General features: G+C 48.7%; 2 protein-coding genes across 2 annotated transcripts; both read left to right on the top strand.

Annotated features, from left to right (window-relative positions):
• The first annotated feature begins 8,506 nt into the window (after positions 1-8,506).
• Positions 8,507-27,735, top strand: LOC131289799 (dynein beta chain, ciliary-like). The gene is made up of 18 exons (XM_058319112.1): positions 8,507-8,812; positions 9,749-9,919; positions 10,078-10,166; positions 10,298-10,634; positions 10,706-10,971; positions 11,029-11,727; positions 11,800-12,094; positions 12,154-13,132; positions 13,203-14,461; positions 14,866-14,895; positions 15,157-16,539; positions 16,610-16,876; positions 17,013-17,048; positions 19,759-20,091; positions 20,180-23,014; positions 23,107-24,503; positions 24,575-27,526; positions 27,609-27,735. Exons 1-18 carry the CDS (start codon positions 8,507-8,509, stop codon positions 27,706-27,708), a joined length of 13,734 nt encoding a protein of 4,577 aa, XP_058175095.1. The 3' UTR covers positions 27,709-27,735.
• Positions 18,259-19,233, top strand: LOC131288716 (casein kinase I-like). Its single transcript, XM_058317888.1, has one exon. It carries the CDS (start codon positions 18,259-18,261, stop codon positions 19,231-19,233), a length of 975 nt encoding a protein of 324 aa, XP_058173871.1.
• Positions 27,736-27,737: the final 2 nt, after the last annotated feature.

Raw genomic sequence — 27,737 nt, 5'->3', positions numbered from 1 at the left:
TGTTCGCCCTTCGTCGTTTTGCTCGCTGATGAATTCGGCAACTCTTTTGCATTTTAAACGTGCGCACGTCCTACGGCACACGCACACATACACACACATTCGAAGCCGGAAAACCCCATCGCAGGAAGGACGAACGAGCGAACGAGCGGAACCATTCGTTACGGTGCGTTGCGGAGCAGGAACAAAGTAAAGGTGATCGTAAAGATGGCCGAATGATGAGACCGGGTGTCGATTTGACTTTATTGCCCGACCGGAACAGTTACACTCGATCATATATACGGAATAAATTTGATTTCGTTCCCAATGTTGCTTCTTCGCTCCGGGAGATCCGGATGGAAGTGAGGAGAATGTTTGCCAAGAACCAGTGGAAGAAAAAAGAAATCCTCCAGTTTTGCCTTTTAACGGCTCAACATTATGCCTCCTTCGAGCCATCAACGTACATTTATGATTTGGTGCCAGGCTACAACTTTTTCCGGAGCGCTTTTTCCTCCCCGCGCCCTACTAAACTGTTGGGAACGGGGAAGGCCATTTGGGAAGCGTGGAATTTTTTAAATTGATCGTATCATTCTCTTCATTGAAGCGTTGTATTAACGGTAGAGACAAGCAGATAAGTGGGGTGTAAAATGAATTGCTTCGTCAAATGAAGACCAAAAACACACAATGAGGAAGGCATGCTTCCCAACAGGAGGCAAATGTGTGTTTTAGCACAAATTAATTTATCCTATTTCATTTTAAATTCATGTAAATTGAGGAAAATATTGCTTTGAATTTAAATAAACCAGAATAAATTCCTCGTCACTTAACAGGATATCGCATTTATTTATTTTGGTTTGACAGACGTTGCTGTACTTACATTTATTCATATACATTTTCATCGTAATTATGAATAGCATCAATTGATGGTTCTACGTGTTCCAAAAATAGTTTATGGTCTGTTATAACACAATTAGAGGAAGTAAATGGAAACCCTAAAACCGATGCTCGTTTGGCCTAGGATTTTCGAAAAACAAGCGCACAATATGCACACTGTCAAATCAACACGATCCACCGTGTTCACCATCCTTTGAAGTGTCAGTTCAGTTTCAAAACTGAAATAACAATCTATTCAATATGATCACTTACCCGATGCAATCTTTGTGGGCTGCGGTACATTGTCGTTCCAGGTATGCCTAATGAACAGCAGCGTTATTGAATTACAGATGGAAGCTATACACACCAACGACTGACTCGATCCTAGAGCCAGTCGATCAATTCTGTAGGAGTTTTGCACGAACTAGGTAGGAGCAGACACTTGTCAGCTTTCCTCAACAACACTCCATCAATTTATGATGCACAAAGCCGGTGGACATGTTTGCTCACCAGATGATTTTACACTTTCCACCACTGGATTGGACTAGACTGATTGTTTTGAATCACATCCACTGTATCGTTCGGTTATCTTAGGCCCAGGAATTCTTTAACATAACTTCCATCGCCTCGAGCCTACACTTCACCGAAGTAAGCTTTGACTTTACGATCCGGTCGGTGTCTTGATTAAAACTAAACTGCCACCACGGTTGGATCGGAGCGCCAGCTTGCGACTGTCCGACGGGTGCGCTGGGTGTCACACAAGTCACACGCCCGCACGAGTCACGCGCCCGACACGATTTGAAATAAAAATCACGAACCAAAAATGGGCCAGACCCCGGGGAAGAAAGAAATAAAAAAAAAAATTACACACACACAACACAACACCACACTCCACTTCAAAGCTCGACACTCGGAATGCTAACGGAAATCTTGATCCTGCACAAGGATTTCAATACCACGACACATCAAAGGCGCGGGCCCGAGTGAGCTGACCGAGCCAAACCTTCGCTGGAGGTCAATTGCAGGTGGGTCAGCCCTTTTCAAAACCGACGGCCTCTAGCCGGGCGCTATCGGCTCAAGGATAATTGCACTTCTTATTTGCCTTAGCGCCCACCCCACGGCGCAACTTTGTAACGTCGCCACCGGACGTAAGAGCGAGTCGTAGGCACAAATGTCCGAGAGGTCTTTTAAGTGCTAAGTACTGATGTTGGAACTATGGGCCAAAGTTTCAAGCACTTAGCTGATCTTTTTTTTTAAATAAATATCACCAAAATATTTACATGTAAGACTTCATTGCCTATTTTCCTAGTTTATGTAGTTGAAAACATGATTGTCAAATTCTTATACATTTGAATTGAACTAAAATGACTAAAATGACGGAAATGACGGTCCTAAATATTAATTTGCAATAATAACTCCAATACACCATTAGAGACTCATACATAATTGTCAAGTTTAACTCTTTTAATAGTGTGAAAAAACAAACAAATGAACTTTCTTTATTTACTCTATGAAGTGTGATTTGTTTTCGTTCATAATCCCATTGTTTTCAGAAGTAAGAGCAATGTTAACCGAATGTTTCCACCAAACACCTTCAAACTCAACATTAACCACTCAAACACACAAACACATCCTGACGTAACGGCCCCACGAGTTCGTGCCGGTGGTCTTAGGATTCCTTCTCAGGCCCCCTTGACCGAACGGGGTTTGAATTCACGGTTACACGAGTAATGCCGAGCCATTAACAGGACCTTCCTTACACGCATCATGCTGCTTTGCTGCTGGTTTTGCGCCGAATGGCTCAGCATACCGCAAACCCAAGGATAACACCTCAACCTCCACCTACCGGCGACCGGACAGAAGACAATAACGAACACACCTAAAATAAAAAAAAAATAAAAACCACCCCCAAACAGCGGCAACCAAATCACCCTCCCCGTGCGTCCGGACGGTTGGACACTGTTGCGCCCCCTTCCGGGCGATAATGCGACCATAACTCAAAACGAATCACCATTTGTATTCGGTGTATCCTTGATAAGACGAAGGTTTATCGGCTGACGGCTTGGCTGGGTGCGCCCAAGGAGTTCCGAGGCAAAAAAAAACAAAGCGGGAAATCCCCAGCGCAGACGGCCGGCGTGGGTACGAAAAATTGGCCAGCCCTTTCGGGTGTTGCTGGTGTTGGGACCGCGCGTACTCCCCGTGCCCGTAGCCATATCCGGCACCTTCGTCTTTGGAGCGCGGCCGAAGGGGAGATCCCACACAATTGACCGGAAAAATAGAGTCCAACCCACTTTTCGCGGGGGTACCAGCAGTGGCGAAGGCGCCCCGAAAGGCTTGTAAAAGGCTGCTGGAAAACTCTCCCGCCCAGTTTCGGCGCACGATGGCTCGGAAGGCGTTAGAAGAAAGCGAAGGTGCGGGCTTTTTCGGGGTGGTGAAATAAATTAAAATTACTCGCGCAACGCGGGCTCGCTCGCTTGGCGGTCGTTTATTCGGCAGAAAAGTTCCACTCCCTTTCGCTTTCACTCGTGGCCCGGCGCGGGATCCATTTTTCGTACACGGGAAATGTGTACGGTGGGCAGATGAAAAACACCTTCGCTGCATATCGCGCCCGGGATGGCGCGCCAGAGAAAAGGTGAGAAAATTAGCACTTTTTAAATGCAAACAAATTAATCACTCTCAAGTGAGGCATGATTTATTCGATTTTCGCCAGAATCACGCGCCTCGAAGGAGGGTTTCTTTTCCGCCGGGTTGTTTGGGCGTTTCTTTTTTTTCTTTCGTTACAACAGCTGAAAAAAAGGGACCGCAACAATGTTACCCGGTGATGAATGTACCCGTTCGGTGCGGGTGCAATTTCGCTCGTCCTCGCTCGTGGTTGTGTTTTCCGCAAACAATTTGAACAATGTAGTAAAGGAAAAACTGCCAGCTAGACTAGCCGCTTTGCTAGACGTTGACGAAGGGTCGCGCAGCCGTCTGGGTCCTTCCGGGGGGCTGGGTTTTTCTTCCGCGCGGAAAACGCCACGGTAAGCCGCTCGTTACGCGAGGCATGTGTTTCCCGAGCGCCAGTGCTCCAAACATGAGCCCACGCGGCGTGCCGGTGTTCATGTGCGTTGTCAGCGTGGAAATGACAGCAATGCATCACCACCGACGGGAACGGAAAGAAGAAACAATTAATTTTGGTATTTTCCATTTTGCGCCCCGTCGGATTTGAAACCGCACCCGCCACCGAACAATGCTTACATCTTTTGCGCGAAATTTAGGGTAAGCATTTTCCACGAGGACGTTCGGCAAAAGCCATCCCGCAAGCTAAACGATGGGTTTGAATTATATTGAATAGATGAAAAAGGAGGGTTTCTCGAGAAAAAATCTCGCAATATAGAGAACGGAGCTATCTTATTTCAAGAAATGTTTCCATTTAAATTTAACCCCGATGCTACTTGCATATTCTCAGAAATATAAGCAATTTTATGGACACTCTTCAGATTAAACAATTTCATAACTCGCTTAAAAAAGCTATAGAAAGTACGCAAATAAAACGGGTAGTTACCCTCGATAATATTTCACCGATATTTAACGACAACCTCTTGGTGAACCCCGACCGAGATGAATTAGCCAAGCCTCACCAAAAAGGAGGGTCCTGCGGATGCCCAGAGTGTGCCATCCTTCACCATCGTCGGCCGGCCGAGGGTCGTACATAAAATTATGACGATCGTTCAACTTATTACAACATCTTGTCGGAAGCGGCACAGGCCTTGCCGCGCACACGAACAGTTGTCATTACCGAACCCTTCCCGGGTTCGACATTAAAGTGTGGCAGGAAAAGCCAAAACGAAAGCCGAATCACAGCCAGCTTTACCCCGCACCCAAGTCCCGCACCCCGAACGGCTCGGTCGGAAAGTGATTTGAATAGCAAGAAAAAGAAAATGTTTATGCTCTGCCAGGGTGCTGTTGCGGAACTGGGTTAAGGCCATCGCCTCACGCCCCACGGCAACCGCGGTTACATCGAAAGCTACTCACACCCAAATCACCCCCGACATCCGGTGGCTGGAGGAACAAAAATCAGACGGAAACGTGCGCACCCTCACGACCCCTCCCCCCCCTTCCGATGGCGCTGGACCCGGCGGTGGCCACAAATATGGCGGGTGTCTCGCGAAAGAGGGGTGGCCAAAATGCTTATGCAACGTGATTACGACCGACGATAAAGTGGAGAGCAAATGAATTGTTTTACTTCCCCGCCCCCCCTTGGGCTATCAAACTCGCCACCCCGGCGGACCTCCCTGGCATGTTCGGGCCATCTTCCAGAACGACTTTGTTGATGTTCATTAGACCACAAGTCCACCGGCCGTCGGTATGCATTCATCAACGGCTCGAGCTCTCGTGCAGCCGCCTCCATCTCCATGCGCCGTGGTACAAAGCAGGTCAAGTTTACTTTTCTTACCTCGCGGTAAGCGGCTGCGGTGCACGCCAGCCTGAAACTTCATGCCAGCTTCAACTTCTGAAAGCTCATGAATATATGCATTGCGCGACCGGTGGACTTTCGGCCTCAAAGGGTGTGTTGATATCTAGTGCCGCTCGTAGGATTCGGAACCCGAATATTCCACCCATTCTGGTCGGCCTGACGGTGAGATGAGTGTCTTCGCGGCCGAGTCAAGGTCTCGGTTTGACCTCAGCGCGTCATGCTGATTGCGAATGGCTTGTTCATTACGAGGTAGACACCGGAAGTGAAAATGACGGTTGTCGCGGTCCTGTCGAGCCGACAATAATGGATGTGCCCGACCGTGTCCGTCTGAAGGCGCAGAAGTGTTCTAATAGAACACGAAACGGAATATTCGCACGCAACCCGAAGAAACATCACGCATCTTTTTGTCGTAACAGCCAACATCCTATTCGTGTTTGATTTCCATATCCCCCGATTTCCATCTAATGCGAACGTTGATATTATAATAGAAAAATACTTTAATTAAAAAAGATAACTGTTGAAAAACTAGAAATTAAACGCAAATTTTCTTCATCTGACTCCTTTTGAGCGAACGCCGTCCCAAAGGCTTCATTCATTTGCGAACCCTTGTTGAAGATTTTCCCTTTCCATTCCAATTTCCACCGATCATGACACGTGCATAGATCAGATGAGAAAACCGGGTCAATGCTACCGACGCCCGAGCCCATTACGTTGATGGGCAATGGATCGCTTTCCTGCGTTATTTCCTATCCGCTCGCTTCCGTTTTCCTAGTTTGCCTTCTCGGCAGATCCATTTATTAAGATACGGTGTTTGTTTATACGCGCGCCCTCGCGTGCGCTCCCCAACCAAGCTGACGTGGCTCTCGTAGGCTCTCGTGGGCTTGCGTCGTGTATTCGCGAAGAACGAATGCCTGGAACGAGCCGACACTTTTCAACCGGCAAGTGCGGAGCTTTCAACGAACGTTGATCCTTTCGGTGAAGGTGTTACGGGCTGTAATCAGGTTACGATCAGGAAGTGACGTCCCCGGGCAAGTGCCAACTCTTACTGGCCAGCTAGTGGCGGATTCGTCCAGCCGGGTTTGGGTCCGATTCCGTGCGTAGATGACATTAACATTGAAAATTTCTCAACCGCATTCGCATATCGCGCCGTTTACGCGTGATTTGATCTGATTTCGGGTACCATGAATTCAAGCCCGGCCATGGAATTGCGTTAACATGCGTACGAGGAATAAAAGCGAATAAAGGCCCGCATTGTGCCGGGGTCGGTTTTACGAGGGTTACCTGCAAATCAGCCTTTCGGTGGGAAGCATAAAGACGGTATGAAAAATTGGCTCATTCGCTAGCACACATTAACACGTGTGTGCTTGTGTGTTTTTTTTAATACCCGTTTCGAGATGAGAGCGTCTACATTTCTTTAATTTCTGTTTATGATCAGCATCGTTTGAGCTGATCACGTGTGTTAAGCATCATGTAAGGAAATGTAGGTATTAAATTGGACTTTTATTGTCCTTCATTAGTTATATCATTTTATTTCACGTAGCATTAGACCTACCGGTTGGCCTAAGGAGGTAACATTTGGAATAGGACATAAAACACACTTCAACCCGACGGTTCGGCGTTCTTGCGTTTGTTTTGTTCTAATTGTTGCATTTTATTCCGCAGTCCAATCGCATCGCGCCGGTTTCCATAAAGACTTGTTGAACGAATTACGAAATCCTAACGGCGGAGGCAATAAAACAGCCAACAATGCTTAACGGAATTTTATTGACCTTTGCGAAAGATTTTTGATTTGATGCTGATGGTGGCGGGACGCCGGATGAAATCACCATCGTAGCACCGGATCATAAATAACTCGTTCATCGATTTGGTGTTGCTGGTTTGTTTTTGATGGTGGATTTTCCTTTCCGCTATCAAACACGTTTTGCCGCATTATGGACACGTTACGGTTGCACCTTTGTGACAATCATAAATAATAATTGGCTCTGATACAATATTTATGACTACAGCGGCATAACGGAAATGTACCTGGTGAGATTGTGTATTGTAAGGTGTAAAGAAATATAACAAACGGTCCATATTAACTTATTTATTTTCATCACTTCAATTTCAGTGCATGTTTTATCATAAAAATCGTAAAAAATTGCGATTTAATGAGAACTACCTGGCGTCTCCATCAGCTCGACACAATTTGCAAGCCAGAGTCTTTAATAAAGTTGTACAAGAGTATTAAAGCTCGGTCCATTGATAAACAACAATTGAATTCATCAACAATATACTTCATGTGTTCTGATAAATTTTTGCACCATCATGAGCACGTACATGAAACACTCTTTGTGAACCATTTACGACGAATCCTGCGAAACGGGACAGGCATTGAAAAAAGAAGTACAATGCGACGAGAAACTGAACACATGAAGTGTAAAAATAAATTACCTCGGAATTACTCGTTTGCAAACGAATTGCGAGCCAGTTTTTTCGCTCGTTTTTCGGATACCCTACCGACACCAGGCACGGAACGTCGTCCTGCGCCATCCAACAGCGTACGGAACACGCTCGAAAAGGTAATGAACGACGAGTGTTGAATAGTGCAGACCACATAAAAAAAAGTGTTGGTAAAAACGAATAAAAAAAAATCGAAGTAAAATTATCGGCATCTACAGATAGAGAGCAAAGCATGTTTTCGCACTGCACCAATGGCAACCACCGTTTGCACACCCTCGGGACCAATATTGGACCGTCCACACGTTACTGGCACCCGGGGGTGGTGGAAAAGTTGGTGCTGGCTTCACCCTTCAACGGATTTCCTTCCGTTGATTGAAGTCTTCATGGGAGGTTCGAGCGTGAAAAGAAGCGAGAAAAAACACTTCCAGTACCCCTTCAATACCGAAACCACGTACGGGAACCAAACAATGCGCGTATCCAGGCAGAGTACGCCTGGCGGCACCAGTAGGCTTTGGTAGCGCACAACTTCAGTATGATCGATTTAAAGTGGAAATTAATGCCCAGATACTTTCATTGCGCGCTTGCACCTTGCGGTGAGAAGACGCACGTCGGAACCGAGTTTGTGAAATACGGCAGAGTGTTGTTTGACAGCCCCATCAGGGGGTTCTTGCGAATTAGAATTGAGTTGAATTAGAACGATCAAGAGATAAGTGTGAAATAGGCAATAAAAAGACCAGGTGAACGAAGTATCTCTTCGTAATGGCAGAGGAGAAGAAGAAAAAGGAAGAAAAGGAGGAAGATCCGTGTTCGGCGTTCGCCGGACGGTACGTGATCAAGACGATGCGGCTCAAGGACGAAAAGTGGCAGAAGCTGATCGGCAACGAAGAGCTACGGACGATCGTTATGGACTGGGTGCTGCATCCCGGTGTTATGAAGCTGTTCATCACGCTCAACAACGCGGGTGCACTCGTGCCTACCTACCACTTTCCGTCCAACGCCAAAGGCAAGATTTGTTACTTCGTCAAGATTTCCGAGGCGGCACTGGACATCGCGAAAATTCGTGAGGTAGGTTTACCGTTTCAGCTGCACGGCTATCGCCCATCGTTGGTTGAATTTAGGCTGAATATTCATACTTGCGGAAGCATTGCATAGTCGTTGAATCGTACGCTACTATGAGTGCGTCGGTGGTTGCCTTTGGTAACAACCCTTGACTACCAGCGTTAGAGTTGTTTATGCGTTCGATTGATGGAAACATCAAAAACAAAACAACATTTTCGATTTGTGTTTGCTTGACTTCTATGTTTAAAATTAATTTTCGTTTTCACTTTTTCGAAAAACCTCTGTTCAAGAGTTCACAATCAATTTAAATGCAATTCTAAACCAACTAGTTTAGATTTTTGTGCTTGCATCAATCATCCAACAACTGCTCCTACCAATCTAACTGTAACACCTGGGAGCACTATTTAAAAGTTGCCGTTTAATTCGACAAGTTTACTGAGTTGTTGAACATATTGTGCTTATAAATTCGTTGGGCGTGCACGGTCGGTAGCAGCGCAAGCTGGAGATTGCGTGCCGAGATCCATTTAATTCACACTTCGCGTTCAAGGTTGGTATGCACACAGGGAGGTGTTTTGTTCGCCACCAAATTCAACATGCGGCTATAAACCTCCCAATTTACGAACAATTACAGCGCTGGTAATCGCTGGTGCGCTTGTAAAACTCGGTTTTTAAGTAATGTCCTTCGTCTGGGAGAAACACACGTGTTAAGCGAACAAGTAAATCATATTAAATAAGGCAACTCTACGGCAGCTATGGAGAATTAATGAATGCGCTTACTGAAAATGGTATACCTGGGATTTCAAAGCATTTCTATTCTATCATGTGATGGAAAACTGCAAACTGTTTATTGCGTTACGAAATATTTATCATGATATTTAAAATGTTTTCATTATTGAAACTGCCATCTTCTCACCTCACCGCATCAACAATTCTTAATTTCAGCAATTGATTTATGGTGACCTCACGCCAAATCCAATCGACGATCTCTCAATTTTGGTCGATGAAATCTTCTACCCGATGATCAACAATCCCCAAAACCAGGAAGGTTGGCCGACGGCCATCGTCAAGGATATCGACAACCACGTTCAAGAGCTACGCAACATCATTTCAGAGGTACGCAGTTGTCTTACATCGCCGAACTGAATTGCCTCAAATTTGCATTACAAAAAAACGTTTCCCTTTGAATCTGTTAACAAAGCCTCGGAAAAAAGCTATTAAACCCTACAGATTGCACGCATAACACACTGCTAACTTTACTAACTTTCCCACAGGTAAAAGGCAACATCATAAATCAAACGCTCCTCCCGATGCCCATTTCCATCGATAACATTATGCAAGTCGGCGAGGAGGTTCTTCAAGGGTACGTATCGTACGCGTCGGTTTCCATCGTTTGCTTCAAGGTTGTTGCCGCGTGGGCGTTAAGCAAACTTTAACCCATTTCCGGCTCGGGTAAGCCCCAGTTTTATGGAATTTGAATTTTCGCATCCACAGCAACATCGATGCGTGCAGTCTGAAGATGAAAAACTCGCTAGAGGGTATCGTCATTAAGTGGGCGTGCCAGATCAACGATGTGCTGAAGGAGGACTCGTCGCAGGCGTTCAAGGATGGCCACCATCCGACGCCGGTAGAGGAGATTACTTTCTGGGAATCGCGGCAGAAAAATCTACGCAACATCTACGCCCAGCTGACGGAGCCAAAGTCGCGCCAAATCGGTGTCATTCTGGAGGGCATCGATTCCGTATACTCCACCTCGTTCAAGTCGACCTTCAAAAGCGTGGTTCAAGCGGTCCACGAAGCGGATGACATCTCACTCTACCTGAAACCGCTGGTAAGTGGTCGCTAGACGTTCGGAAAGCTATCAAATGGAAATTGTTATTTGATCCGGCGGAATAATTTCAGCGGAAAACATTCGAAACGTTTGAAAGCACCGACTTTATCGACTCGGCGGAAATGATCTCACCGATGCTTCATCTTGTGTGCCTGGTTTGGGCCAACTCGTGCTACTATGGTATCAACGCCAGAATGGTGAATCTCTTCAAAATGATAAGCAACATGGCCATTTCAGAAGCGACGAAATCGCTTGATCCGGGCTCCCTTTTCCAGGGAGAGGTCGATGAGTCGCAGATCAAAATAAGTCACATTATTGATACACTGGAATTTTACAAGTAAGTGCTGAAGACTTATTAATGTGATTGACAATTAATTTATTTGAATGTTCCTAGGTCGGAGTTCAGTGATTTTCGCTCGCGGCTGTCGGAGTACGAGAAACCCAACACCCAGCCCATATACTGGACCTTCCGCCCCCGAGACGTCTTCGAGCGGCTCGACATGTATATCGTGCGACTGAACGAGATCAAGGACATCTTCAACACGGCTGCCGAGTTCAAGAAGCTGGAAAAGGTGGAAATCGGTGGCCTGCGAGGACGAGCGATAAGTCGTAAAATTCAGGAAATTTACGACGACTACAATAAACTCTACCAGCGCTGGGGATCGATCCAGTACGACCCACTGGACCCGGATCCCCGCGTGAAAGGGTTCCAGCGGGACCGGCAGAGATATTTGGAGAAAGCGAGCGTGCTCGAGCGACGTCTTGCGGCCCAGTTTGTCATTGCCTTCGAGGAGTGCTCCAATGTGGAACAGCTGATGAAACTTGTACAGGTGTTGGGTAGTCTGCTCAACCGACCGCTCATTCGGCCAGATTGTGCAATGAAAGTGTCCAGCATAGTGGATCTGTTCGAGGACGACATTGCAGTGGTGCAAACTATCTACGAGAAGGGCGTGGAAGAGTACAACAGTCGTGGACTTAACGGGATTCCCATCGACGATGGGTTTCCACCAGTTGCCGGGGCCATAGCCTGGGTGCATAAGCTTCGCGACCGTATTCGAAAACCAATTTCCGAGCTGGCGATGATTGAACTACCGTACGTTTTATATCTTGAGATAGAAAATGATTTCTAGATTTACACACTTTTTCGTTCTATCATTACTTCTAGGATTTTCGAGCACGAAAAAGGAAAACGCGTGTTATATCGAGTGGACCAGCTAAAAGAACAACTGGAGGAATTTGAACAGCAGCTGTTTAGTAATTGGGTTGCCGACGTCACCAAACACATCGAGAACTACATGAGTAAATCACTGCTTAGTCGAACTGACGCACGCTTGTTGGACATGAACTTCAATCAGGTCCTTCAAACCATCATGGCGGAGGTACGCTATCTAAAATGTATGGCCACAGGAAACATACCGGACAAAGCACTGCAATTTTACGCCTCTGGTGAAGCTCTCTGGGTAGGATAGTTTGTGAGAAACATGGAAGAAAAGTTCTTTAACTTGTTAAAAACTTTCAGGCTGCTAGAATGAAGTTGTCGCGCATTGTCGAATGGTACAACGAAATATGCAAAAACAGCGCGTCATGTGAGTTCGAGTTGATTCAAAAGGAAATCGATGAAATCGATACCATTCTGGAGGAGGCCTGCTCTGGAAAAATCGACTGGAACAATTTCCAACAAACGTTCATCGATGGACTTTACGAAAAGTTGTACAATTTGCACTCGCGTGTTCTGAAGGCCCAAGCAAACGTGAAGAAAATACAGGCCAGCATCCGGAGCTGGGGTAAGACACCGTTATACGAGCGTCTCAATGGCGATACCAGTTCGCTCATCAACATAGAGAACCGTGCATTGATAGTCCAGCGCCGTCTGGAAGCCTGTTTGGACACGAAGAAGCTCATCGACAAGGTTATGGATGAAAATTTCAAGCTATACTTTGACTATCTGGTTGCGTTAAGCGAAGAAAAAATGACCTCTACCAGCGATACCGGATCGAAGCGGAAAAGTAGCCTTATTGACATGACCTCCGAGCAACGGGAACCGCAACCAGAAAGTGTTGCAATCGAAGTGCAGGAGATGGAAGAAGAACAGTCTGCAGCAGACACGCTAGACGACGTTCCATCGTTAGATCAATCGGAGTTGAGCAAGACAATGTCACAACTCGAACTGTTCCGACCGTACGAGGAGTACGTGGACTCGATCGTTTCCAAGGAAATTATGGACGCGGTACACCTTAGCGTGAAGTACATCAAATTTGAAATGGAAAACCGCCTTGGCCACAATCAACCCATATTCGAGATCAAGTACGAACTGCATCCACCGGAAACACGGTTCTATCCCTCGCTGGACCCATACGATCCGGACGGTTTCTTTGCGCTCATCGAGAGCATGATCACGGACATCTATTGTATGTCGGATATGATTCCACGCGTTGCTCAACCTCCGGAAAACGAGCGGTTGGACGAAGACGGCAATGTTTGTCTGGAAACGTACATTTGTAAGTATCTTGTTTATGAAAATAAGACTTAGAGCTTCGAGTAACGAATGTTTATTGGCCTTGTTAACAGCTCATCTTGGAAATAATGATGGCATCGAGCGTATGAAACATTCCATTATGCTCATGGTCATTCAATCGACCAGGGACGCTGAGAAGTACGTTAAGCAGTTCGACAACTACAACTACCTCTGGCTCGACGATAAGCACAGCGTTCTAGCGCAGTTTCTAAAGTATGGGCGACCGCTGACCCAGGACGAGATGGAAATGCTGCTGTCGGCGGAGACCCCGCTCAAGGAAGTGGCTCCGACGCTGGATCAATTCAAGGCTCAGATCGATAGCTACATAGATCTGTTTGACGAAGTCTACCAGGCCGAAGTGTCGCACGTTTTCGACACGTGGTTGTTGGTAGATTTTCGCCACTTCAAACACAAGCTACTCCACGAGATTGGCACCTGGTCGAACATCTACAAGCAGACGCTCATCGATCGGGTGGTGATGAGCCTGCAAAAGCTGGAAGAGTTTAGCATCGAGTGCGATGAGGTGCTCGGGATGGACGCTGCCGAGGAAGATTTCCCCACGCTGCTGAAAATTCTCTCCGTGCTGAACAAAATCAAGGAACGCGAAGCGGCCACCGACAACATGTTCGAGCCACTGAAAGCTACCGTCGACTTGCTCAAGACGTACAACGTCGAGTTCAACGAAACGGTCTACAAACAGTTCACCGAGCTGCCCGAGCGATGGTTGCACATGAAAAAGACGGCCCAGAAGGTGCGGGAAAAGATCGCACCGGCCCAGGCGTATCAGGTGGATCTCATCCGCAAGCGCATCAGCCTGTTCGACATTCGCATGAAGCTGTATCGTGACGGGTTTAAGAAACTGTCGTGCTTCAAGGTACCGTGCAAGAATGTGTACGAAATCTGTGATCAGGTCAATCTGGAGCTGAACATCATGGAGACACAGCTGAAGAATCTAACCGATTCGGCGGGACTGTTCGAGCTCAGTCCACCGGACGACACGAAGCTTCGGCTGTGCCGGAAGGAAGTGAAAATGTTGAAGCAAATCTGGGACTTTGTGTACAGCGTGGAGTCGTGCGTGAACGACTGGAAGAAGACGTCCTGGAAAAAAATCGACGTCGAGGCAATGGACGTCGAGTGTAAGAACTATGGCAAGCAAATCCGTCAGCTGGACAAAGATATGCGAAACTGGGCACCGTACCTGCACCTGGAAGCGATTCTAAAGAACCTGATGACCTCTTTGCGAGCCATTACCGAGCTGCAGAATCCGGCCATCCGTGAACGCCATTGGTTCGAGCTTATGCACGCAACAAAGGTTTGTAGTGTTCCATATTTGCTACAAAAAGTAACTAATTACGTTTGGCAGAGTTTTGAATTCCATGTAGCAGTTACCTAAAGGTAAAATCTAAAACAAATGAACTCTAACAAATTTACGAACGATTCAAATAACTTTAAAATCATACGAGTCAAGTACACCGTCGCATTCTAGTGCACCGGATTCCCAATTATGTTACGGGTTCAGTATTTCCGTTCGCTCTTTAACAGCCGTCTGTGTTGAAGTGGCCTCTCGTTGTAAACTCTGCAGATTGTTTACGTCATTAAAATCCCCCAGTTGTGTGCACCAGAGCATTAAAATCTACATTTCTTTCAATTTTACTCCCACTTACCTTTGCTGCTCCTATGCTCCGCCACGGCAAAATGTTAACATGGGTCGTACAGCTGATTCAAACATACGGAAAGGAAATGCTGGTTTGTGCTAAACGTTTTCCCCTGCCCTCTGGCATCGTGTAGTTTCGTGTTTATGTTTTCACAGCGGAGCGTTGGGTTAAAATTAAAAATAATCACCTTTCTCTTGCCTTTCTACTAACCAGCTTCAGTTATTTTTTTTTTTGTTTTTGAATTTATTTTCTTTGTATAACTTTCCACGGATATATTGTATGTGTGATTTTTTATTTTGTATTTTTTCTGCTGGCCTTACAATCATCCAACTAATTCGGTCATTTTCGGTAGGTTCGTTTCCAAATGGTGGACTCCACCACGCTGGCCGATTTGCTCGAGCTAAACCTGCACAACTACGAGGAGGAAGTGAAAACGATTGTCGATAAATCGGTCAAAGAGATGGCGATGGAAAAAATGCTGCACGATCTCGAAATTGCCTGGAAGGATCTGGCGTTCGAGTTCGAATCCCACGAGCGCACCAATTTAAAGCTGCTCAAGGTGTCGGAGGAGGTCATCGAAATGCTGGAAGAGAATCAGGTGCAGCTACAGAATCTGCTGTCCTCCAAGTACATCGCCTACTTCCTGGACCAGGTCTCCCGGTGGCAGCTGTCCCTTTCGAACGCGGATCAGGTTATTACGGCCTGGTTTGAGGTTCAGCGCAAGTGGATGTATCTGGAGAGTATCTTCATTGGCTCGGAGGACATTCGCAACCAGCTGCCGGATGACTCGAAGCGTTTCGATGACATCGACCGGGAGTTCAAATCGCTGCTGGCCATTATCTTCGCCACCCCCAATATAGTGAAGGCAACCAACCGACCGGGTCTGTACGAGAAACTGGAGGGACTGCTCGATCAGCTTATCCTGTGCGAGAAGGCACTGAATGACTATCTGGAAACAAAACGGTTGGCGTATCCCCGGTTCTACTTCGTGTCGTCGGCCGACTTGCTGGACATCCTATCGAACGGTAACCAGCCGGAAATGGTGGCCAAACACCTAACGAAACTGTACGACTCCATCGCCAAGCTGCGGTTCGAAAAGGGATCGTCCAAGATGGCCCTCGGGATGATTTCGAAGGAGAACGAAGAGTTCGTCGCTTTCAAGGATCCGTGCGATTGCGACGGAAAGGTTGAGATCTGGCTGAACCGCATCACCGATTCGATGCGCGTAACGCTGCGTGATCTTTTCGAGCGGTCCGTGTCGGCTTACGAAGAAAAGCCTCGTGATGCGTGGATCTTTGATTGGCCGGCCCAGCCAGCCCTGTGTGCCACACAAATTTGGTGGACGACGGAGGTGAACGTGGCGTTCGCAAAGTTGGAAGAGGGTTACGAAAATGCCCTCAAAGACTACCAGAAGAAGCAAATCCTCCAGCTGAACGCGCTTATCATTCTTCTTTGCGGAGACCTAAGTCAGGGTGATCGGCAGAAGATCATGACCATCTGCACGATCGACGTACACTCGCGAGACGTGGTGGCCAAAATGATCCAGCAAAAGGTCGAAACTGGCCAAGCGTTCCAATGGCAAAGCCAACTACGTCACCGATGGGACGACACGCTGCAGGACTGTTTCGCAAACATTTGTGATGCCCAGTTCCGGTACGATTACGAGTATTTGGGAAATACACCACGTTTGGTAATCACTCCTCTTACGGACCGTTGTTACATCACCTTGACGCAGGTTGGTAAACCATCCTCCATTCTCAAAGATGTCGATATTTATTGCTCTTCCTATCGCCCGCTTTCGGCAGTCTCTGCATTTAATCATGGGCGGTGCACCGGCCGGTCCTGCCGGAACAGGAAAAACGGAAACGACGAAAGATCTTGGCCGTGCGCTCGGTATCATGGTGTACGTGTTCAACTGCTCCGAGCAGATGGACTATAAATCGTGTGGCAACATCTACAAAGGATTATCGCAGACCGGTGCCTGGGGTTGCTTCGACGAGTTCAATCGTATCTCGGTGGAGGTGCTGTCCGTGGTGGCGGTACAGGTTAAATCGATTCAGGACGCAATCAAGGTAAGGTACCCTCTGGTTGGTTTGAGATTATCCATGAGATTTGTGTGTGACGTAATGAGAATGTAGCCGCCTATGTAATGGAACTGTTTCTTTCTCTTTGGTGGTAAAATGATTGTTTGTGGTATTATAATGATAGGGAGGGAAAAAGTATGCAACCCTTAGCGATAGTAAGGTAATTTGTCTACTGTAACTAACGCACTCTAGGATGGCCAAACACGTGTTAGTATGATTGATCCCCAAAAGAATCCCAAATCAAACCTTGGTAGAAGTTGCTGCATATCATTTGATGTACTATTGCCGCCTAATAGCGTTGGTTCATTTATCTTTACGATCAGTAGGCAATGGCTAACGGCAATTACATGTTAGTGCAGCGGAACGTTGATTATCCTGGATCGGATTATCCGTGGGTCTGACAATTAACGCAGTTGGTTAGTTAAACGTGTTAAAGTTTTTAACAATTACCAGATTGGTAAAAGCTACTGTTACAGTCAGCCTCAGCACGGACTTCAATCGAATTAATCGTCAAAAGAATTGAACCTTTGGCGTAATCCCGCCAGGCAACTCCAAATATCGTTCTAAAAACGTCCTACGCTCGAACAAACGTATCGGTATGAAACGAGCAGTATGATTCGAGCAGTGGTCCTACTTTGTCCTACTCACCATAGCGCGTAGGACGTTTTTAAGACGATATTTCGAGCTGCCTAGCGATATCCCTGCCGGCAGCTCGAAATATAATCCTAAATACGTCCTACGCACGGAACAAACGTTCTACTTTTTTGTATGGGGATGAAACAAAAGCAGCACGTTTTCGAGCAGTCGTTCTACTTCGTCCTACTTCCCGTACAAAACTGCTCGATGTTTGTTTCATTTTAGAACGTTTTTAGAACGATTGCTCGAAATCGCCTAGCGGGATGTTTCTAGTTTTTGATACCCCTTCTAAACCCAACTCTTATTTCTTATAACGTAATTCTGACATACATTTGTTCGTTTCTGCAATATGTACAAGAGTTTAGTTTAAAAAACTTACAATCTTCTCATTCGCAAAAAAATTACTATCTTCTCACGATAATGCTCGTGTACATTTTTTAGGAAAACTTTACCGAGTTGCTTGTCTATGCTTTTCAATCTACTTGTAATAGCTAGTCTAGAAAATTTACTGCACTGCATGTATAAATATATTCGCACTGAATGTAGATTGAAATCATCATTTAATCTCATCTCTTGTGCAACTGCATAAAGTTGCGCGAGCAAATTGGGTGGCAAAACCCTGTATGCGCTGCTGCCAAAACGAACGATAGTGACAGAAGGGATAAAAGAACTGTCAGCCGTGTGTCAGTTAGAATAAACGGAAGTCATTCCTCTTTTGTTGCGCAGCCGTCAACATGAATAGACAAATAGTAGCTGGCAGGTTTAGGATACTTAAAGAAATCGGATCGGGCTCGTTCGGCAAAATCTACCTGGGAATCGACATCACCAGTGGCGAGGAAGTGGCACTGAAGATCGAGACCATCTCGAGCCACCCGCATCTCATGGACGAGAATAAGGTATACAAGGTGCTGAATGGTGGGTTCGGTATTCCGAGCATGCGCTACTTCGGTCGAGAGCGCGGATACTTCGTTTTGGTGATGGACCTGCTCGGCCCCTCGCTTGAAGATCTTTTCAATTTCTGCGGCCGTCGCTTGACAATCAAGACCGTGTTGATGCTAGCCGATCAAATGATCAGTCGGCTGGAGTATCTGCATAAAAACAGCTTCATCCATCGGGACATCAAGCCGGACAACTTCCTGATGGGCATCGGACGCCACGCGAGCAAGCTTTATCTGATCGACTTTGGGCTGGCAAAACAGTACCGTGACATCCACACGCGCACCCACATCTCCTACTGTGAGGGTAAGAACCTGACCGGCACGGCCCGGTACGCGTCGATCAACACGGGCCTCGGCATCGAACAGAGCCGCCGTGACGACATGGAGTCGCTCGGCTACGTCTTAATGTACCTCAACCGCGGCTCGTTGCCCTGGCAGTGTCTGAAGGCGACCACCAAGAAGCAGAAGTACGAGAAGATCACCGAGAAGAAGATGTCAACTTCGGTGGAGGTGCTCTGCCAGGGCTTTCCGCTTGAGTTCGCCTCGTACCTCCACTACTGCCGCAGTTTGCGCTTCGAGGAGGAACCTGACTACATGTATCTGAGACAGGTGTTCCGAATTTTGCTTCGCAGGATGAACCACCATCACGACTTCAACTACGACTGGAACGTGCTGAAGCAGCAAGAGATGCTGCAGGCCAGCAGTGATCCACCGGCTGAGAGCTCGGGTAAAAACAAACCTAACGAGACGCCGCGTGCCATGGACGAGTAGATTTGTTGATAATCTTGATAGTTTAACGGATTCGTTTCAAAAAATATGTAAAACAAATTGAACTGAATACACGTACGCGCGTATAGGCAGAAGAGGATGGCGCAACAATGGTCGAAAGAAGAACTAATCAGTTTTCGCTAATGGAAAACACAAAAACTATGTTGTAGTTTGGCTTCACTTCTATTTTATTACAATTTCTACTCAATACCGCATCACTCTTAGCAATTTTGTTTTGGTTTTTCTATATACGCTAGCATAATAGAACTCCTCTTCCTGTCACTATCGTTCTGTTGGCAGTACTGCATCTCGTTGCGTCCTTGGGGCAAATGCATGATTTGGCCGCTGAATTTACTTGCGCTTCAATAAGTCACACCATTGTTAAACATTAAAATTGTTTCTTTTCTCGCTTTACTCACTCTTTTTATTCACACCCACATCCGCTTCCACTTGAACTGCGGTCGGTCACACCGCGAATGGCCACCATAACGATACTTTGAAATGATAATTAAATTTGCATATAAATAGGGCAAGAAAACCATATTTAACTTTATGGGCGAGACCATTTCGCTCGTGCCCACCGTGGGAATTTTCATCACGATGAATCCCGGGTACGCCGGACGCACGGAGCTACCGGAGAATCTGAAGGCGCTGTTCCGCCCCTGCGCCATGGTGGTGCCGGACTTTGAGCTCATTTGCGAAATCATGCTCGTCGCCGAGGGCTTCCAGGAAGCTCGGTTGCTGGCGCGTAAGTTTATTACCCTTTACACGCTGTGCAAGGAGCTCCTGTCGAAGCAGGACCATTACGACTGGGGCCTGCGTGCCATCAAGTCGGTGCTGGTGGTGGCCGGATCGCTGAAGGTGAGTAACGGCACAAGGCGAAACATTACTTTAAACCTACCGGTGCCGGTGGATATCTTAATTCGTGTTTCTTTTATCGCCCACCCAGCGGAGTGACCGTGAGCGACCTGAAGACCAGGTCCTGATGAGAGCGTTGCGTGACTTTAACATCCCCAAAATTGTTACCGACGATGTGCCGGTGTTCATGGGACTCATCGGCGATCTTTTCCCGGCGTTGGACGTTCCCCGAAAACGTTCGCCGGATTTCGAAAAGCTAATCCGTCGGTCTACCCAGGAGATGAAGCTTCAGCCGGAGGATAACTTTATCCTGAAGGTGGTACAGCTGGAGGAGTTGTTCGCCGTGCGCCACTCGGTGTTTATTGTCGGCAACGCGGGCACCGGTAAAACGCAAGTGTGGAAGGCACTGTTTAAGACATACCAAAACCAAAAGCGCAAGCCGCACTTCAACGACCTAAACCCGAAGGCGGTCACCAACGATGAGCTGTTTGGAATTATCAACCCGGCGACGAGAGAGTGGAAAGATGGGCTGTTTTCGGTGATCATGCGCGACCAGGCTAACATGCCCGGCACGGGACCGAAGTGGATAGTGCTCGACGGTGACATCGACCCCATGTGGATCGAAAGCTTGAACACGGTTATGGACGACAACAAGGTGCTCACGCTTGCCAGCAACGAGCGTATCGCTCTCACCAAGGAGATGCGTCTTCTGTTTGAAATTTCTAACCTCCGAACTGCGACCCCCGCCACGGTATCACGAGCCGGCATCCTGTACATCAACCCACAGGATCTCGGCTGGAATCCGTTCGTTGCCTCGTGGATTGACTCGCGTGAGACGCAGGCCGAAAAGGGTATCCTTTCGGTTTTGTTCGATAAGTACATTCCTCCGCTGATGGATGCGCACGGACGCTTCAAAAAGATCACCCCAATATCCGAGATTGCAATGATCCAGATGACTTGCCACCTGTTGGATTGTTTGCTGACGCCCCAGAACCTTCCACCCGAGTGCCCGAAGGAGTGGTACGAGGTATACTACGTGTTTGCCGTCATCTGGGGCTTCGGGTCGGCGCTGTACCAGGATCAGATGGTGGATTGGCGCAACGAGTTCCACAAGTGGTGGATTAACGAGTTCAAAGCGATACGCTTTCCGCCGGGTGGTACCATTTTCAGCTACTACATCGATCCGGAAACGAAAAAATTCAACCCCTGGACGGATTTGGTGCCGACGTTCGAGCTGGACACCGATATACCGCTCCAGTCGATGCTGGTTCCGACGACGGAAACGACACGCCTCCGGTGGTTTATGGACATACTGATTGAGCAGCGACATCCGGTCATGCTGGTTGGTGGTGCTGGATCTGGTAAAAGTGTCATCGTGGCGGACAAACTGAGCAGCCTGTCGTACAAGTACGCAGTGACCAATGTACCGTTCAATTTCTACACCACCTCCGAGATGCTGCAGCGTGTGCTCGAGAAACCACTGGAGAAGAAGGCCGGCCGGAACTACGGCCCGCCAGGTAACAAGACGATGGTTTACTTCGTGGATGACATGAACATGCCGGAGGTCGACACGTACGGTACCGTCCAGCCGCATACGCTGATACGCCAGTTCATGGACTATCACCACTGGTACGATCGGGCAAAGCTCTCGCTGAAGGATATCCACAATTGCCAGTTTGTGTCGTGCATGAACCCAACGGCCGGCTCGTTTACGATCGATCCACGATTACAGCGTCATTTCTGCGTGTTTGCGGTCAGCTTTCCGACTGGCGACCCGTTGTACCACATTTACTACTCGGTCTTGTCGCAGCACCTCTCGAATCCATTGAACAAATTCAACTTGGCGACGCAGAAAATCTGCGCCGCCTTGGTCACCTGCGCGCTGAACTTGCACACCAAGATGGGCCAGATGTTCCTTCCGACCGCGATCAAGTTTCATTACGTGTTCAACATGCGCGATTTGGCGAACATCTTCCAAGGGATGCTGTTTGGTAACGGAGAAACGTGTCAGGAACCGAACCAGCTGATTCGACTCTGGGCTCACGAGGCCACCCGTGTGTATGGGGATAAGCTCTTGGAAGAGCGGGACATTGACAACTTCAATAAGCTCGTCGTAGACGTGGTGAAGAAATCGTTCGAGGAAATAGACGAAACCAAGGTGTTCTCGAAGCCCATAATCTATTCGCACTTTGCCGAGGGCTTGGCCGATCCCAAGTATATGCCGGTACAGAGCTGGGAGTCGCTCAACAGAACTCTGGAAGAAGCCCAAGCCAACTACAACGAACTGGTCGGTGCTATGAATTTAGTTCTGTTCGAGGACGCAATGAGCCATATCTGTCGCATCAGCCGCATTCTGGAGGGTCCGCGGGGCAATGCGCTACTGATCGGTGTGGGCGGTTCCGGCAAGCAGTCTCTGGCGCGCCTTGCCGCCAGCATTGCAGGATTGGAGGTATTTCAAATCCAGCTGAGAAAGGGCTACGGCATCGCGGACCTAAAGACGGACCTGGCCGTGATGTACATGAAGGCTGGTGTTAGAAATGTTCCCTGCATGTTCCTGATGACGGACGCGCAGGTGGCCGAGGAAGCGTTCCTGGTGTTGATTAACGATCTGCTAGCGTCGGGAGAAATTCCCGAGCTTTTTGCGGAGGATGAAATCGATAACATCATCAATGCGTTACGGAACGAAGTGAAGCAGTTGGGCATAATGGACACGAAGGAAAACGTCTGGAAGTATTTCATCGAGAAGGTACGCAAGTCGTTGAAGCTAGTGCTATGCTTTTCACCGGTTGGATCGACACTGCGCGTCCGGGCTCGTAAATTCCCCGCCATCGTGAACTGTACCGCAATTAATTGGTTCCACGAATGGCCAAAGAATGCACTGGAGTCGGTTTCGATACGATTCCTGTCGGAGGTAGAAGTTTTGCCCGTAAGTATACTCGTTCGTTCAAAATGGTTGGTGTTGAAAGTTCATTTCAATGTTTAATACATTCGTATTTGTTTTATTTTTCCTGTTTGTAGCCGGAACTAGTAGAACCGATTGCCGTGTTCATGTCCTATGTGCACGGTACGGTTAATGAAATGTCTCAGACATATCTTCAGAATGAACGACGTTATAACTATACGACACCGAAATCGTTTCTGGAGCTGATTTCACTGTACGCCAAGCTACTCACGGACAAAACACTCGAGCTACACGAACGAATCCATCGCCTGGAAAGTGGTATCCTGAAACTGGCCGAGTGCGCTAAGCAGGTCGATTCGTTGCAGCTGCAACTGGCCGATCAGGAGATTGTGCTGAAGGTTAAAAACGAGGAAGCGGATAAGCTGATTAAAGTGGTCGGTGCCGAGAACGAGAAGGTAAAGAAGGAGAAAAGTATTGCCGCCGAGGAGGAGCTGAAGGTGCGCGTGATCGAGGAAGATGTCGGTGCGAAGGCAAAGATATGCGAGGAGGACCTACGGAAGGCGGAACCGGCACTGCTCGCGGCTCAGGAGGCGCTGGATACGCTGGACAAAACGAACCTAACCGAACTGAAGTCGTTCGGGTCGCCGCCGGATGCTGTGGTGAACGTGTGCGCTGCGGTCCTGGTGCTGTTCTCTCCGAAGGGCAAAATCCCAAAGGATCGAAGCTGGAAGTCGTGCAAGATGATCATGAACAAGGTGGATGTTTTCTTGAACGATCTCCTCTACTACGACAAGGAACACATTCATCCTGACGTGATCAAGGCGCTGCAGCTGTACTTGAAGGATCCGGAGTTTGATCCGGACAAGATTCGGGCCAAATCGATCGCTGCGGCCGGCCTATCCGCCTGGGTCATCAATATACATAAGTTCTACGAGGTGTACCAGGTGGTCGAACCGAAGCAGCGTGCCCTCAACGAGGCGCAGACGGAGCTGAAGGATGCGCAGGATAAACTGATGGAGCTGACGACGAAGATTACCGAGCTGGAGGACAAGCTGGGAGTGATCCAGGCGGCGTTTAACAACGCGCTGGCCGAAAAGCAAAAGTGCCAGGATGAGGCCGACAAGACCGCCTTTACCATCGATCTGGCGCATCGTTTGGTGAACGGACTGGCATCGGAGAATGTGCGATGGCGGGAATCGATAGCCACGCTGAAGGGTCAAACGGTGACCCTGCCGGGTGATGTGCTATTGATTGCTTGCTTTATCAGCTATGTCGGTTGCTTCACCAGACGATACCGCGTCGAGCTGCAGGAAAAACTGTGGATTCCCACATTCCGCATGTCGCGGCCGATGATACCGTTCACGGAAGGTGTCGATCCACTGAGTTTGATCTGCGACGACGCCATGATCGCCTCCTGGAACAACGAGGGTCTACCGTCAGATCGTATGTCGGCCGAGAACGCTACCATACTGACGTACTCCTCACGTTGGCCACTGATGATCGATCCACAACTGTAAGTAATACTTTCGTAGTAGTTTCGAAAGCATCACCGATTCATGGTTCTAATTGCTTTATCCCCTCCAGACAAGGTATCAAGTGGATCAAGCAGCGATACGGAGACGAGTTGACGGTCCTAAGGCTTACGGCACGGGGGTATCTGGACGCGATCGAGAAGTGTGTAGTAAATGGGAAGATCTTGCTTATCGAAAACATTGGTGAAACCGTCGATGCCGTGCTGGACCCGCTGCTCGGTCGAATGTTGGTCAAGAAGGGGCGCTGTCTGCGGATGGGTGAAAAAGAGATCGATTACAACCCTTCGTTCCAGCTCATCCTGCAGACGAAGCTGGCCAACCCGCACTACAAACCGGAAATGCAGGCGCAAACCACTCTCATCAACTTCACCGTCACGCGCGATGGCTTGGAGGAGCAACTGCTCGCGGAAGTGGTCAAGGCAGAACGGCCCGATTTGGAGAAGCAAAAAGCGGACCTAACGACGGAACAGAACAAGTTTAAGATAACACTCAAGCTGCTGGAGGACGATCTGCTCAGTCGCCTTTCGTCGGCCGGCGAAAACGTGCTCGAGGACGCATCGCTCGTACTGAACCTAGAGAAGACGAAGAAGACAGCCGCCGAGGTGGAGGTGAAGGTGCGCGAGAGTAGGAAAACGTCCCAGCAGATTGATGTGGCGCGTGAAAGCTACCGAGCGGCCGCGGAACGTGCCTCCATACTGTACTTCATCCTGAACGACTTGCACAAGATCAATCCCATCTATCAGTTCTCGCTGAAGGCGTTCACGACGGTCTTCAAGGATGCCATCGCCAGGACGGCTCCGGCCGACCGGTTGAAGGAACGTGTCACCAACCTGATCGATTCGATAACGTTCGCCGTGCATATGTACACCACACGGGGCCTGTTTGAGAAGGATAAACTCATATTTATGGCCCAGATGGCAATCCAGATACTGCTGCACGCCAAGGAGATCGATCCGGTGGAGCTAGACTTTTTGCTGCGCTTCCCGTACCTGCCCAACCTGACGTCACCGTTCGACTTTCTGTCCAACAGCGGATGGGGTGGCATTAAGGCACTGGCGAACATGGACGAGTTCCGGGCGCTCGACAAGGATATCGAAGGTTCGGCCAAACGGTGGCGCAAGCTGGTCGAATCGGAGTGCCCCGAGCGGGAGAAGATGCCCGGTGAGTGGAAGAACAAGAACGCGCTACAGCGACTCTGCATCATGCGCTGCCTGCGTCCGGATCGGATGACCTACGCCGTACGGTACTTTGTGGAGGAAAAGCTTGGCGCTCGGTATGTGGAGGCCCGCACCGTGGAGTTTGCCAAGTCGTTCGAAGAGTCGAGCGCCTCAACTCCGGTGTTTTTCATCCTTTCACCCGGTGTCGATCCGCTGAAGGATGTCGAAAAGCTGGGCAAGCGTATGAAGTACTCGTCCGATTATGGCAACTTTTACAACGTATCGCTCGGGCAAGGTCAGGAGGTGGTGGCGGAGGCAGCGATGGATGTGGCCTGTCGCGATGGTCACTGGGTGATACTGCAAAACATTCACCTGGTGGCGAAGTGGCTGCCGACGCTGGAGAAAAAGATGGAAGCGACTCAAGAAGGGGCGCACGCGAACTACCGCTTGTTTATCAGTGGTGAGCCGGCGCCTTCGGCGGAATATCACATCATTCCCCAGGGCATCCTGGAGTCGGCCATCAAGATCACCAACGAACCGCCGACGGGCATGCTGGCGAATGTGCACAAGGCGCTCGACAACTTCACCCAGGAAACGCTGGAGATGTGTGGCAAGGAGGCCGAATTCAAGGCAATCCTGTTCTCTCTCTGCTACTTCCATGCGGTGGTGGCCGAGCGCCGCAAGTTCGGCCCGCAAGGCTGGAACCGGGTGTACCCGTTCAACGTCGGTGATCTCACCATCAGCGTGTACGTGCTGTACAACTATTTGGAGGCGAACAACCGCGTGCCGTGGGAGGACCTGCGGTACCTCTTCGGGGAGATTATGTACGGAGGGCACATCACGGACGATTGGGACCGTCGACTGTGCCGGACGTACCTGGAGGAGTTCATGCAGCCGGAGCTGGTGGACGGCGATTTGAACCTGTGCACCGGATTCCCCGCTCCTCCGAACCTCGACTATGCCGGGTACCACAGCTACATCGATGATAATCTGCCCTCGGAATCGCCCCATCTTTATGGGTTGCATCCGAACGCGGAGATAGGGTTCTTGACCACACTTTCGGAGCAAGCGTTCCGGACCATCTTCGAGCTGCAGCCACGCGATTCGGGTTCCGCCAGCAGTGCCTCCATCAGCCGCGAGGACGTCGTGAAGAACACCATCGACGACTTTCTGGACAAGCTACCGGAGGAGTTCAATATGGTGGAACTGATGGCGCGTGTCGAAGATCGGACGCCATTCATCATCGTCGCGTTCCAGGAGTGCGAGCGAATGAACATCCTCGTGCGTGAGCTGAAACGCTCGCTCCGGGAGCTGCTGCTCGGGCTGAAGGGCGAACTGACGATCACCTCCGACATGGAGCGGCTGGAAGAGGCCCTCTTCTTCGACCAGGTGCCGGACGGCTGGACCAAGCGGGCGTACCCGTCGATGCACGGCCTGCAGTCCTGGTTCGCCGACCTGTTGATGCGCATCAAGGAGCTGGAGGCGTGGTCGAACGACTTCAACCTGCCCTCCTCGGTGTGGCTGGCCGGGTTCTTCAATCCACAGAGCTTCCTCACGGCCATCATGCAGCAGACGGCGCGCAAAAACGAGTGGCCGTTGGACAAGATGTGCCTGAGCTGCGACGTGACCAAGAAGTGGAAGGAGGACTTTAGCGCCCCGCCGAGGGAGGGTGCGTACGTGAACGGTCTGTTCATGGAAGGCGCTCGCTGGGACGTGAACGTCGGCTCGATTGCCAACTCGCTGATGAAGGAGCTGTTCCCCCAAATGCCTGTCATCTACATCAAAGCGATCACGCAGGACAAGCAGGAGACGAAAAACATTTACGAGTGCCCGGTATACAAAACACGGTACGTGTGGTGTTTTTTTATTTTTTTTTTCTGCGTCAAAATGGTTGACAATTTCTAACCCAAATTTTCTTTTCTGCTCCAGCATTCGCGGTCCGACCTTCGTGTGGACCTTCAATTTGAAAACGAAGGAAAAGTCGGCCAAATGGACTTTGGGAGGAGTGTGTTTGTTGTTGCAAGTTTGAAAACGTGTGTGTTCGTTTAAATTTCACTT

This window comes from Anopheles ziemanni, chromosome 3 (assembly GCF_943734765.1).
Source record: "Anopheles ziemanni chromosome 3, idAnoZiCoDA_A2_x.2, whole genome shotgun sequence".
In the NCBI taxonomy this organism is placed as follows: Eukaryota; Metazoa; Arthropoda; class Insecta; order Diptera; family Culicidae; genus Anopheles; species Anopheles ziemanni.
This window is presented reverse-complemented; position numbering and strand designations above follow the sequence as displayed.